General features: G+C 40.5%; 1 protein-coding gene across 3 annotated transcripts; it reads right to left on the reverse strand.

Moving 5' to 3' along the window:
* Positions 1 to 1,934: 1,934 nt before the first annotated feature.
* YPEL5 (yippee like 5) lies at positions 1,935 to 14,470 on the reverse strand. Of its 3 annotated transcripts, none has more exons than XM_045844680.1 (3): positions 14,448 to 14,470; positions 5,860 to 6,024; positions 1,935 to 3,823 (listed from the first exon to the last, which is right to left on the reverse strand). In XM_045844680.1, the coding sequence occupies exons 2-3, from the start codon at positions 5,998 to 6,000 to the stop codon at positions 3,599 to 3,601; spliced, it is 366 nt and encodes a 121-aa protein (XP_045700636.1). In that variant the 5' UTR covers positions 6,001 to 6,024; positions 14,448 to 14,470; the 3' UTR covers positions 1,935 to 3,598. The 3 variants fall into 3 exon arrangements, with proteins under 3 accessions (XP_045700636.1, XP_045700634.1, XP_045700635.1); XM_045844678.1 differs by lacking the exon at positions 14,448 to 14,470 and adding an exon at positions 14,167 to 14,319; XM_045844679.1 differs by lacking the exon at positions 14,448 to 14,470 and adding an exon at positions 13,005 to 13,151.
* Positions 14,471 to 14,735: the final 265 nt, after the last annotated feature.

The raw sequence follows: 14,735 nt of genomic DNA on the forward strand, positions 1-14,735 counted from the left end.
TCAGGGTTACTAACTATAGTTATCATATGCATACATTTGCATTATAATTAACAGGTTTTTAGGCCAAATATTTCACTATATTCTAACAAGAATCATTTAAGGGTTCAATTATATAATTCATACTTGAGAAAACTAAGTTTCAGAGGTTAAGTCACACTCTTCCCGAAGTCACATAGCCAATAAATCACAATCAGCACTGAAGACAGGTCATTAAAGTCTATTGATCTTTCTAGAAACTTTCCCAGAGACTTTTTCCCTTTCCTTAAAAGTTAACCTGTTGTACTTACCCATTTTTAAGTATTTTCTTATTCATACTCTCAAGCTTACGGGCCTGTTGTGACAAATACCTACTTTTACCAGGTGGTAACACCCCACAACCACACACAGGGTTTGAGTAACCCTATGAATAATGGTTTCAATGTATCCGCAGACAGGTTTATTTCTGCAGTTTGGTAAAAGAAAAAGAAAAATAAATTGCCCTGGCTGGTGTAGCTCAGTGGATTGAGCCTTTGAACTGGAAAGTCACAAGCTCAATTCCCAGTCGGGGAATTGTGGGCCAGGTCCGAATGTTTCTCTTTCCCTCCCTTCCCCTCTCTCTAAAAATAAGTAAATACAATCTTTCAAAAATAAATTAAATTTGGATTTCTCGGTTCTGCCTCAGAGACCACTTGAGTCTTAGGGGAAGGAATGGGATATAATTCACTGTTTAACAAACCTCCCAAACAGACCAATTGCTGATGATTTTAAAAACCTAAACATGTAGCGACACCCAGGATCACAAAACCTTTCGTGGTGCTTTTGGAATGTATGTTTTACACCCAAATATACATTTCAGTTTGGGAAATCCCAGTATTTTAAAATAAAGAAGCCGTGCACTTCACACCCCATTTAGCATGGATATCCACCCTAATGTCTCCTCAGTTCTGATTTATTTCTGTAACACATTTTCATGTTAGTGCAAAATGCTGGCCAAACAGCTGTTCATTTTAATCTTGTTCTGTTCCCAGTTCCCACCTTCCCTAGGAGTTTGGGTGTTACACAGCTCGTGGTGGGGAGCTGGTCAGACATGCAATTGGTGGTTATCTGTTTAAACTGTGAGTTATTTTTATAATTGGTGTGGAAATGAATCATCATAAATATCTCTAAATCATTTTTATAATCAGTGGTTTCCCAATCCTGCCCAATCAGAAATTTACCTTTGAACTGATTCAGGCCTGGACTGGGGCCCAGCCTCTGCATTTAAACATCCCATATGACTTTTATGAATAAATTTAGAAAACACACATGGTTATTGCTATTTTTCCCCTCCACTCTCAAAATTGCTACTCACAATTGTAACTTAAATCACTGTATAATTACTAACAAATTTTTAACACAAGATATTTACCTCAAGGTCCCTTTAAATAAGAGCATTTATATTAAGGTCAAAACAATTTACAGTCAGTCACCTAAAACTAAAGGATCCTAAAGTTTTCAGGCACAGGAAAAAGCTTAATCTATATACCCTTCTGTAACCCACTTATTATGCAATATATTCACCTGTATTTGGTTAATTTTCTTTTCCCAAAGCAAAATCATTGTCATTAGTGGTTTCTCATCTCAACCAAGTGTGTCTGCTCTTCTGTAAAGAATCCAGTCTGACTGGATCTTCCATATTGCTTTCTGCGGTACCTGCCTCAGTGACCTACAAGCTAACCTAGTGATGGGACATTTTATTTGTAGTCGTCGGCATCTGAAGCAGAATCATCTCAGAGAAGTTAATACTGGTAAATTCAATTATCTCCAGGTGTAAATAAGGTAGTTAACTAAGCCAGACTGTCATCTGGCATCACTGAAGCAAGCTACAGCCACTCCAAGGTATGTGATTATAGACAAAACTAAGACAAGATAATTACTAGATAAGGATCACTGGAAAATAAGCAGTACTGCAACAATGCAAGACAAAATATACTTTATTGTGACAGCAAGTGCACATAGTACTATAGGTAAGGCATGCTACTGGGAATCTGAATGTACTCAAAGGCCAGTATGGAGGTGAATGGGAAAGAATGTTGTTTCTTAGTCCATCGTGAAGGAAAGACAGAATTCGTGTCCACTTATTTCAAATGCAATACTATACGCCTACTTATTCAGATCCCTATGCCTCTAACCAAGAGCCCAAAGACAAATAAGAGAAACTTAATCTTAATTGTACTAAGTTACTTCTAGTATCAATGACAGATTTTGCTAATTGAGGCAAATTTCTTCTCTGGACAAACACCTAGAAATTGAGCACCCCAACATCCGTCCAAATTAGCCAATTTTAATGTCATTTATTCCACCAGAAACAAATAATAGACTATCTAGAAACAGTTTCGATAAAGAAACATTTACATTTTAATACTTCATAATGTAAATTTTGGGCCAAAGTAACACCCTGAGTCAAATTTGATCCCTTCCCACTTGAAGGAACCAAATACAGTTTTAATTTCAATCGCTGAATTTCTTAGGGAAGAGCTGAGAAAATAATGCTAATGAGACCTAGTCCTTTGATGAAACTATTAGGCTTTACCGACTCATTAAAAATCAAAGCAAAACTGAGGATAGGCTGAAATGCTTTGCAAAGCAGTATTTTTAGATAGGCTGCTTCATTTATCCCTCCCCCCTTCTTTCAGAACGGATACAGGTGAAATGCTTTCTGCATGAATGCACACTGACATTCTGCATTCTGTTCAACTGTTTTCTAAATACAATACTGTAGATTCAAACAGTATGCTTTAATTTAAACAAAGTAGTATCTTAACACACAGTCAATTCAGCTTAACGAAATGAAAAGCAACAGTATTATGAAAATTACTTATCAAATCCACTGCTCTTTTAAAAGGTGGTTTTTAAAAGTAACACAGGACCAAAAACATTCAACTATGACTTTATTTATATTACTATGCTTAAGTTACATGGAAAGGACAACCAAGCAGTTCTGCCCCATTTCAGGAAAAGTTTCCAATCAACACCAATTACATGGTGACAAACAACTAGGAACGGTGACATCTCTGGGTCAAGACTGACAAGGAAGAATGGGCTCTGGTGCTATGGTTCATCTCCAACAAGAATATGGCACAACGGCCAGCACAAGCCATGCTAACACTGAACCTTTAGCACTGGTCACAAATTCGGATCTCTTCTCTGAAGCTAGCAAATCAAGTGAAATAACTGGGTTAAAAAAAAGTTCTTTAAAATGAAGCCCAAATAAGTTTAAAAACCATGCTCTTGACACATTTTCCTTTCAAAATTTACATAAAACACTCTGCCACTCTAATTGCCCAGATTTTTTCCTCACAGAGTCCACCCACCATGTAGCTGCAGATAGACTATTCTGCCTTGAGATGTAAAAGTAGGGGGAAAAAATTAACAGCATCTGCATAATATTCTCTCTACACACTGTTGTTGGATGGAAAATAGAAAAAAAGAAAGAAAGAAAGGGTCCATCTTAGATTCTCATAACCTCTTGTTCCGCAGTTCATGAATCCGACTCTGATGCTAAGGTGACAGTGTATGTAAGTAGATTTTTGTTTTCAGTGAAGGAGACCTGGGAAAAGGTGAAGTTATCTCTTTTTCTTCAAGAGTTATCAGATGGTACATGCTCCTCGAAACCCTCACTCTCCCGAACTAGAGCACGTTCCAGGATCACTCGGCCTTCCTTATAACGCTGGCTGTCTTCAGTGGCAAACTCATAGATCCATCCCAGTTTGCTATTGCAGTTTTTACAGCTCACATCTCGAACCATGTGGCGGCCAGTGAGCATAACCCGGTCTTGAACTTCACTGTACTGCAGGTTAACTACCTAAGGAACATGTGGAAACAAAATTGCGGAGGAGAGTCAATTATTGCCAGAAAGTACACAATATTTGACTGGTGCAATATCAGCAAATTCAGAAAAGCAAATAGCAGTTACTTTAGTCCAACCCACAGCAACCTTTCCAAGAGCTATTTTTAGAAGCTGCTGGGACAGGTAAACATCTGGAACTGCAGTACACTGAACATGTAATGTGATCACGCATTTAGTGTTATTGGTCCAAGCCATACTATACATGCTAGTGACATTTCTGAGTAGTAGTGAAGAGTCCTTGACTTGGAGACATAACACGTAGGGTTGGATCCAATTGTTACTGCACCTGGTGTGCAAACAAGGCTACCAATGTAAAAGACCTAGTGTACAACAGGTATTCTATTAAAAAGTTTGCTTCTAAAAATACATTTTATATGCAAACAGACCAGATAAGCCTACTATAGACTATGCATCACAATACATCATTTTCAAGTGGGTTCAAAAAAATCTGTGAAGAGTTTTCAATGATTCCAAATACCCAACAATCCTCTGTACTTTACTTTTCTGTAAAGGACAAGACAGTAAATATTTTTGGCTTTGAAGCCTGTATGGTCTTCCTTGTAACTATTAGACAGTTGTTGCAGCACAAAAGCAGCCATAGATAATATATAAATGAATGAGCATGGCTGTGTGCTATTAAACTTTATCTTAAATAAAGCAGGAAGCTGGCCTGCCAGTGTACCAACTCCTGACCAATACCTAAATAAAGATCAAGGGTTATACACTATCAATTCTTTGAGAGAGAAACTTGTTTCTAAATTGTACAGAGGGCTGTCCACTGGGGAAGTTTAGCTGACCTTCTAAGAACAATACCCTTGCATCAGTTCTATTCCTTAGCCTAAAACACTTTTATTGGGTTGGCCAAAAAGTTCATTTAGTTTTTTTTCCCATAAGACGGCTATAGCAGTGCCTAGTTGTCTTTGACTTCATTTGAAACAATTTTGTTAAGATTGTGTTGTGACAGCTGTCATATCAGTGTGCATTAAAAAAAAAACATCTAAAATGCTGAATTTTTGTGTAGCCATTTTAATGCTGGAGATGGAAGGAAATATGCAACATTCTCAGCATATTATGTTTTATTTTCTTAAGGAAGGTAAAAACACAACTGAAACAAACAAAAAAAGATGTGTGCAGTGTATAGAGAAGGTGCTGTGACTGTTCAAATGTGTCAAAAGTAGTTTGCAAAGTTTTGTGCTGGAGATTTCTTGCTGGACGATGCTCCACAGTTGGGTAGACCAGTTGAAGTTGATAGCGATCAAGTTTAGACATTAACTGACAACAATCAATGTCAGACCATGTGGGAGATAAGTGACATACTGAAAATATTCAAATCAATAAGGTTAATGGTGAAAATGAAGAATGTGTCTTTTATTTTACAGAAAAAAAAACATATGGATTTTTTGGCCAACCCAATAAATTCAACTTTGCTAGTATATACTAGACTCCTGGAACAGAAATCACACCAACCAATTTCAAAGCAAACCAGAAATTAGAGATGCAGATAGAATAGACATTTAATTGTAAATTAGGAAACACTCTTCCAGTTGGCAAACCTATGTAATTAACTAAATCATAATCAGAGGGGTGATTTGGTGAGCATAAATTAGAGCTGGAGAAGTTGGTTAGACGATCCTTATTCACTTGTATTATTGAGTTATGAGAGCTTAATGCAGTTATCCCCCCATAAAGACAAACAGTGACATGGTGATGTCTCAGCCCCTTCCTTCCATAGTCTGTGAAGTCACTACTCGAGTCGTATACTGAATGGACCACCCTCATAAGTTTTTCGACTTCCAAGATTAAAAATCACACTCTAGTTATGCCTTCCTGAGGTCCACTCAAAGACAAGCTAGTGGCCATTATTCTATAGGTTGCAACTCTCATTCTGAGTTTTCCTGGCATCTCTAAGCTCTGAGGAGTATTCTGGTACTACTGTCAAACATATCCACCACTCAACCCACTTAGGAAATGAAGCTGATTTTCCCACAAACCTTGTTAAAAAGAAATGCTCTGCCAGTGGCGCCTGTGAATCGAGTGGAGATGAGTTCTGAGCGGTTGGTCAGAATTGTGTCGCAGTTTGCACAAGAGAACAGACGGGTACCACCAATGTGATCAAGGAAAATTCTTCCCATTTTTATCGCTGAAGTTTTAAAAACCTAGGAGCAAACATAAAAGGACAATAAATGCATTATGATTAAAAAAATTGTTAGCCCTGTTTGGAATGGCTCAGTGGATTGAGCACTGGCCTGCGAACCAAAAGGCTGCTAGTTCAACTACCGGTCAGGGCACATGCAGGTTGTGGGCCGGGTCCCTTTTCCCCTCTCTAAAAATAATTAAATAAATTCTTTAAAAAATTGTTAGTTATCTACTTGGTGGGTCATTGAGAACCACTTATATACGCGGCCTCTGCTTTGCAGTATTGAATATGTAAAATAGCTGATGCTGAACAAAAGGATCATTCGCTGACAAATGAATAGGCACAGGCAAGCTAAGACTATTTTAGAAGCAGTGAGCCAAGGAAGTGAACATGCTTAGGCAGGAAAAGGAATGGTATCACTTCTCTTTTGGTTGGTACAGAAAAAATAGGAAGAATGCGCAGTATTGGGAACTGAATAATGAAAAGCACAGGTAGAGAGGTGAGAAAAAGGTTTAGCTTAAGTGTTCAATATACATTCTGAGTAATGTGTAATTTGAGAAAAGAATTGTGGGACATGAGCTTGGTAAGAGTAGAAAAAGGGGCAATCAGAAAACAATTGGGTTTCTGGTCATCAGGTGTATCTATAACTATATACAGGTAATGGCACTAACATTAATAAGTTTATAACCAAAGTTAAGGCCAAACTCATCACATTTAGAGCTTTAAGATTCTTTTCCTTGTCAACTTTAAAGCAAAAAACAGTACTTTAATAATCTGAGCTTTTATAATTACCATTCCCAGAAAATTTTATAAATAAGACTTCTTTAATACTAGCTTTTCTTAGTTCCGGGTTATTAAAATCGTTAAAAGTTTGAAGAGAAGTACCAAACTTGGTTGTTTACCTGGGAGCCTATTATCAGTTTATTTGAAATTACTGAAACCATGAGGTGCCACGCTGAAAATATGTTAAATTCATAGAATGATATGCAGATCATATTTTAGTAATTATTTTCAATTTCCTTTACCTTCAACAAATAACACATTCAGCAACTAGAATTTTCAATTTCTATTGTAATAGCGCTCTAGTGAAGCAATCACATTTTAGGACCTCTACCTTTTTACTCAGTTTTTAAAAATTCACAGTATTTTCCCTGCTCCCACACATGTGTAGCCTCCCTCTTTATCAACAACCCCCACCAGAGTGGTTCATCTGTTATAGTTAATGAACCTCTATTGACAAATCATCACCACCCAAAGTCCACAGTTAACATTAGGGTTCACTGTCACTGTACGTTCTATGGATTTGGACAAATGTGTAATGACACATAACCATCATTATGGTATCACAAGAGTATTTTCACTGGCTTAAAAATCCCTTGTGCTCTGCCGATTCAACCTTTCCCCTGGCAATGCCTGACTTTTTTTACAGTCTCCCAAGTTTTGCCTGGTTGGAATCACACAAGACATCCAGTATGCAGCTTATGATTGCCTTCTTTCACTTGATAACATGCCTTTAAGGGTCCTCCATGCCTTTTGATATACCAGCTTATTTATCCATTCAACTACTGAAGGACATTGTGGTTGTGTCCAAGTTTTGGCAATTATAAATAATGCTAAAACTATGATTAAATTATGAATAAAACATCCATGTGCAGGTTTTTTGTGTGGACATGTTTTCAATTCCTTTGGGTAAATAACAAGAAGTGCAACTGGTGGGTCATATGGTTAGAAACCATACATTTTGTTATAAACTACCATACAGCCTTCTAGTAATCAATGAGAATTCCTATTGTTCTACATCCTCATCAGCATTTGGTATTGTCAGTGTTCTAGGTTTTGACCATACTAATAGGTATGTAGTGGTATCTCATTGTTTTAATTCACATATCCATGACATATGAAGTGGAGCATTTTTTTCACAAGATGTTTGCCACATGTATGTCTTCTTTGGCGAGATGTCTGTTAAGGTCTTTGGTTCATTTTTTTTTAAGCCAGTTCTACTTGTTGAATTTTAGGAGTTTATGTTTTGGATGATAGTTCTGTATCGGATATGTCCTTTGCAAATATTTCTTCCCAGTCTGCGGCTTGTCTTCTCATTCTCTCGGCATTGTCTTTCATAGAGAAGATTTAAATTTTAGCGAGGTCCAGCTTATTATTTTTTTCCTGGATCATGCCATTGATGTTGTCTTAAAGTTTCTCATTTTATATTTAGTCCTGTGATCCAATTTGAGTTAATTTGTAAATGGGGTGTAGGGTCTGTGTCTAAAGTTAATTTTTTTACATGTGGATGTACAGTTGTTCCACACCATTTAGTAAAAAAACTATCTTTGCTCCACTGTATTGCCTTCTCTGTCAAAGATCCATTGACTATATTTATGTGGGTCTATTTCTGGGCTCTCTATTCTGGTCAGCTGATCTATTTGTTCTTTTGCCAATACCACACTATCTTGATCACTGTCACTTTATAGAACTCCTAGAAGTCAGGTAGTGTCAGTCTTCCGACTTTATTCTTCTCCTTCCAATACTGTGTCAGCTACTCTGAAACTTTAGAATCAGTTTGTTGACATTCACAAGGAGAGCTGTTGAGATTTTGATTGGGATTGCCTTTATTCTACACATCAAATTAGGAAGAACTGACATCTTGACAACATTGAGTCTTCCTATCCATGAGTATGAAATCTCTCTCCATTATATTTAGTTCTTGATTTTATTCATTAGAGTTTTATATTTTTCCTTATAGATACTGTACACATTTTGTTAGACTTATACCAAAGTATACTTTTTGATACTAATATAAATAGTATTGTTTTCACTGCAAATTCCACTTTTTCATTGCTAGTATTAATACACACATGTACAAACAAATATTATGGTATCTTGTTCTGGCAAAATGCTAAATACTTTCCTTAGCAAAGGTCAGCAAACTAAGGCCTTTGGGCAAAATTCAACTTACTACCTGTTTTTGTATTGCTCACAAGCTAAGAATTTTATACTTTTAAATGGTGGGGGGAAATCAAAAGAATATTTTGTGACACATAAAAATTACGTAACATTCAATTTCCATTGTCCTAAATAAAGTTTTATTGAGACACAACCACATCCATTTATTTATAATTGGCTGCTCTCTCACTACAATGACCGAGTTTGAGTAGTTGCAACTGAAACCTTATGGCTTGGAAAGATTACAACATTCAATATCCAGCCATTGACAGAAAGTATACCAACCCCTGCTTAAAAATCTGGAAGAGCCTTTCATTTAGAAAGCAGGCAGTCTTTCTTAGAAAAACAGTCAATTTGGTTGGTATTCAGGTTCAAGGATTAACTTAAGTATTTAAGAAGGTCACCTTAATCCCCCTCCCTTTTTTTAATGGTTTTTCCTAACTAAAATCTTTAACCTTCTGTAATCAGTTCAGTATGCTTAAGATCGACTATAAAAATAGGTACTATATACCCAGCTTCTGCCTTATTCTCTCTTTACTCCCAGGATTTAAACAATATAGCTCAGATATTGGGTTGGCCAAAAGTCTATTTTTTTTCCGAATAGAAGACACTTTTTCATTTTCACCAATAACTTTATTGATTTAGATATTTCCAGTATGTCAGCTATCTTCTGCTATTGGCTTCTAGTCGGGTAGAGACCAGGGGTGTTGCTAAACATCTCCCAAAGCGCAGAATTATTTGGTCAAAATGTCAGTATTACCAAGGAACTTTGCAAACCACTTTTGACACGTTCGGTCACAACACATTCTCTATACACTGCACAAATCTTTTTTTGCATTTTTACCTTTCTTGAAATGATAAAGCATACTGTGTGGAAAATGTTGCTTATTTTCTTCTATTTTTCAATATAAAAATGGCTGTACAAAAATTCACCAATTTTGATTAAGTTTTTTTTTAAATGCATATTGATATGATGGCTGTCACAATACAATCTAACAAAATTGTTTCTAACAAAGTTAAAAACAACCAAGCGTTATTAGAGCCATCTTATGGAAAAAAAACAAATGAACTTTTTGGCCAACCAAATACTTGAACTCTGGAGTTGAGCTACCCAAGTTCAAATCTCAGCTCTGTTCCTTAAAAGCTATGTGAACTTTGTGAACTTCTTTGTCTGTAAACTAAAAATAGCAGTATCCATCCTGAATTGTGAGCATTGGAGATAATACACTCTCAGGACAGTGCCTGGCACACAGTAAATACCACATAAAGGTTAATCTAGTAAAACAGACTATCTTCTTCAACATTCCCGACCCCAACTAACCTCCCTCTCCTATTGCAGACGAAGAAAGCAAGGCTCAGAAAGGGTATGAAACAAATAACAACTAGTTTCATCTCCTGTTAATTACTGCAAAGCTAAGTGACCAGGTGACAGAAATTACAAGCAGAGGAAAATTAGAAATCTTCTGAAGCATCTCAAATTCTTAGTGTCAGAGTTCTAGGTCTTAAAATAGGTACTTGCCCTCACTGTAATTAAAAATCCAGTTTGGATTCAACCCTGACAAGTAGAATACCCTGAAGAAGGCAGCGCCTTTGCCAGCCCTAAAAATATCAGGGAGGAGAAGAGTAGGTACTGATTTGCATTTCTAAGGACCCTGGGATCAGAAAATACCTATTTCACAGATAAGACTTTCCCTTTGTTGATAAAACTATTTCCTTAGAGAACCATAGAAAACACATACCACCAGAACTGAGAGGGCCTTTTCCATAGCACCAGATGGTGGTGGGCAAATGCAGGTTACAAGACTCTCCTACAGAGAACTGAATGGGCAGGAGCCCAGTACAGAAAGGGTTAGGAATCTGCCACTCAGAAGAAGCTGTTTTGTAAGTGGTTCTGCTAAAATGGAAACATGCGGAAGCATGCTTGTATTTCTGGTTTTCAGTCTCTTCTCTCTCCAAAACAAAGAAAGGAATAAAACCGAAAGATCTTTTGACAGTGCTGGGTTGATTACTATAATTAACATTTAATGGTAATGTTAAGGGTAATGGTAAATCTAATGTTTTCATACTGATTTGTGACTAAATTCTATTGAAAACCTATAAAGCAGAGTAAGTTGAATTTTATCCATAAAACCAATTTCCCAATTTTTGTAAAAATAATCACCAAGCCAAGTTTCAGTTACACGAGAAAGCTGTGCTTTCTGTTAATTCTTTTGCAATATCTGACCAGTTTCCTTTGCGATGTCAAATATGTGCTGGTTGTGGTATCAGGTCTTCATTTGACAGTAATTTTTATATTTTTGTTCTTGACCCTAAAATAATGCCTTTATTTTTGTTAAATATTTTTAAGTTTACTGTATTTCTATAACACTTTTTGTTTAGTCATCACTAGAAAATAAGACTAGTCATGTAACTCAGTGAGTCACCTAAAGGATCCAGTTGGTCATCTCCCCAGTTTTTTGGCAAGCCAAATTCAAGATCTCTTCTCTGTTCAGCTGCAATACCGTGAGTCAAAACAGCCTCAAACTGGATAGACTGGAGTATAACTTAACTATCTGGTTTCCTGATTTAGGTGTCAAGTAGCAAGTTCATATCATAGCCAAGGTCAGTTCCTACATTACCCATACATTATTATACAGGATTACCAGAGAAACTGCTATCAACTTGAACAGGTACTTTAAAAGTCACAATGATATTCTGGGCACAGATAAACTTAGGACTATCTTCACAACTCATGATTATAATTAGGCCTAGTTTCATGTCTCATGGACTGGCTTTTTGGAGGTGGGTAGCTAGTTAAAGCTCTTCTTTTAGACTTAATTTTGGTCTTATTTCTTTCCCCTTTTTATTGTTTCTAAAAGTTTTTCTCTTTTTTATCACTTAAGCAGAGCAAAAGAAACGGCAAGTAAGTCTAGGGATAAGTCCTCAAGGATCCAACCAGATATTGTTTTAGAAAAATCCACATGAATTTTACTAATCTTTTTAGAAAAGTTGTTAAAATATAATGTACTTAGTTCCCCTGTGTAGAATTAAATAATTTACTTCAGTACAATTCATCATCTCCCTCTCCTATAGGTACGATGGTTCCTAGAGATAATCAACAAAAATATCATAACATAACATAACATAAAATAGTCATCAATAGGCCTGTATTGGGTACTGAGCTGGGTGAGGACAACCTCTAAAAAAGGTAAACACAGTCCTTTCCAAGGAGCTACTTTCTACCTGGTGTTCCAGTACTTACCCTTAAAGATAACAGGATATGTGGAAAACATTCTATGTGCCAAATTGTACAAGCTTCACCTTCTTATTCTTTGTACCTGCTCCAGGCCTGTTTTTTGTTCCTAGGCCACTGCCTAATAGCAACCCAAAGCCTCTTCACCTTCTAGGTCTAATCAGTACCAATCCACTTCAGAATGCTTGCAGTTTCACCTCACTTCACCTCTCTTTCCCACTTTAGAACTCTTACAACATTCATTACACAAGTTACTAATATTTAATGATGCATTGTTACTCAGTTTCATTTTTCTATGACTTTTTACTAAACAGTAAGTTTTGAGAGAAACGATTCTAAATTCTCTGCAACTTCCTTCTTACCTAATACAGTACAAGTATGCAATAAATAGGAAAAGAATACACCAAGATACTCCACATCTGGCACAAATATGAACCCTGGGAATACTTGATGCATTGTGGTTCCTCTGCATTGGACAGCAGCTGCAACAGTGAATATGTGGCCGTGCAGAATTAGGCAATATCCTTTTACCCACTCTCCCCACCCCCCAGTTACTTCACCAACGAATCTAATTTTCCAAAAACACACGGTTAGCCTGAGGTTACTTCAGGTTTTCCACGTGTCAAGGAGACCTGGAATAAAAATCCTCAGATTACCAACAGGGTTCTGTAAACAGAAAAAGTTTAAAAATAAATGAGCTGTACACTTTCCAGACTCCCTTGGAGGGAGGAGGATTAATAGATGGTGTCAGGATTAAACATTATCTTTGTAGTAGTTCAGTTTTCCAACTCCTGCTGTTCATAGTACTCATTGTCCTACCTACCTACCTACAGAGGGATGTAGAATAAAGGGGTTGCAAGAGCTCGCCTTCCCTCCCACCAGCGAGGAGGAAGCACGCAGGGCCGCCACGCGACCCCGACCCGGTATCGGTCCGGCCAGAAGCCGCCCGGGCCGGGCCGGCGCTCCGCGCGGGGCGCGCGCCCCGCAGCCCCAGCTGGCCCCAGCTGATTGCGGGCACGTGACGCTGCAGGCCAATAGGGAGGGGCTGGGGCGCGCCGCGGCGGGGCCTCCTGGGACACAACAAACACCAGCCGGAACAGCTGAGCGGGCGGCTGCCGGGGGTCTAGGCCAGCCCGCCGCGCCCCCGCGGCCCGAGATGCCCCGCAGCTGCCCAGCAATCGCACCACGCCCTCTGCCCCGACAACCGGGACTCCCCCCCGCCCCCGGTTCAGGGTTCAAGTGGGGAGGAGGGCTGGGCGGCGAACGTGTATCCGACGAGGAAGAAAACAAAAGCAAACACCGCCCTCCGTGGCGGCAAGTGTCAGTCGGCCGGGGATGTAGCCCTTTCCACGGACTGGCCGCATCGAGACATAACCAGGGCCCCACAACTCGGAGTCGAATTCGGACTTCACTTCGGGGACAGGGGCTCGGCGAGGCGGCCGAGGCGGCAGGCCTCCCGCCGACCACAGCGGCGCCGAGCCTGGGGCGCGTCCCCGACACTGCGGCGGGGACGCGGCCCGTGGGGGCGGGGCAGCCGAGGGGGAGGGGGTCGCGGGCCAAACTGCCCGCGGTGGAGGCGCGGAAGGCCTCGGCGGAGACCTGCAGGGACTCTGCGACGGCGCCGGGAGGGTAGGGGGTACTGGACAAAACCGGGGGCAGCGACAGGAGGGCGCGGACGCCGAGCTGAAGGTTCTCGGCCCTGGCGGGTCGCTCCGGTCGTCCCGGCTGCTCCGCGGGGGCGGGCCGACGCGGCCGCTGCGCCGGGGCCTCACAAAGAGGAAACAGCCCAGCTCGTCCGCTGGCAGCCCCCGTCACCGGGGCCCGCCCCAAAGGGCCGGGGGCAGCTGCTCTGGGACCCCGGGGAGAACGCGACGAGGAAGAAGCACTTCCTGGCTGGGCCCCCGCCTCGAACCGATTCCCGAGTACTTCGAAGCCGCCGACCTAGGGGACTCCCTAGTAGTCTCCGAGCCCGGCCTCCGCCAGTCTTACCGCAAGTGGCTTTGAGATTCGCAGGCGAGATTCGCAGCTGCCCGCGGCTCTTCCCTCCTCAGCTGGGATGAAACCCCCCGGCCACCCTAGTCGCTAGATTTAGTCAGGCCCCGGCCTTGGCCCCGCCTCTCCCTAGTTGGGCCTCAGCGTCAATCACCCAGCGTGGCTCCGCCCCTCGAGCGGTCGGTTTTCCCGGTTGGCTCACCACGTCTTTCATTTCTAGGCCCCGCCCCCGCCAGCACCCTGCCCCTTTCGCTGGGCCCCGCCCCTTTTTGGTTCACCTTGCTTTCCTCTACTCCAGCTCCTGGTCGTATCCCAGTCCGCCCCTCCCAGAAGCAGCAGACCCAGGGAGAGCTCCAAACACTCCGCCCCGCCCGTGACCCAACACCTCGTACAGCCAATCAAAGAGTATGACTCTGCCCCCTCTCCAGAGGTGTCCAATGTGAAGAGACTTAGGATCCACCCCCTTCCCAGCTGAGAGCACACAACACAGCGTCCACGTGAGTCAGCTTCTTAAAGGGGACAGCTCAGCCTAAGTGCCGCAGCTGTGAGACCTCGCGCGTCATCAG

Source organism: Phyllostomus hastatus, unplaced genomic scaffold, assembly GCF_019186645.2.
Source record: "Phyllostomus hastatus isolate PE091 unplaced genomic scaffold, TTU_PhHast_1.1 phas_contig_402, whole genome shotgun sequence".
Lineage (NCBI taxonomy): Eukaryota > Metazoa > Chordata > Mammalia > Chiroptera > Phyllostomidae > Phyllostomus > Phyllostomus hastatus.

Excerpts from the sequence above, each read along its gene's own strand:
- YPEL5 (XM_045844680.1), bottom strand. The coding sequence starts at position 6,000 with ATGGGAAGAATTTTCCTTGATCACATTGGTGGTACCCGTCTGTTCTCT. Across the intron at positions 3,824-5,859 it reads GAGCATTTCTTTTTAACAAG|GTAGTTAACCTGCAGTACAG; the intron begins GTTTGTGGGAAA and ends CATGTTCCTTAG.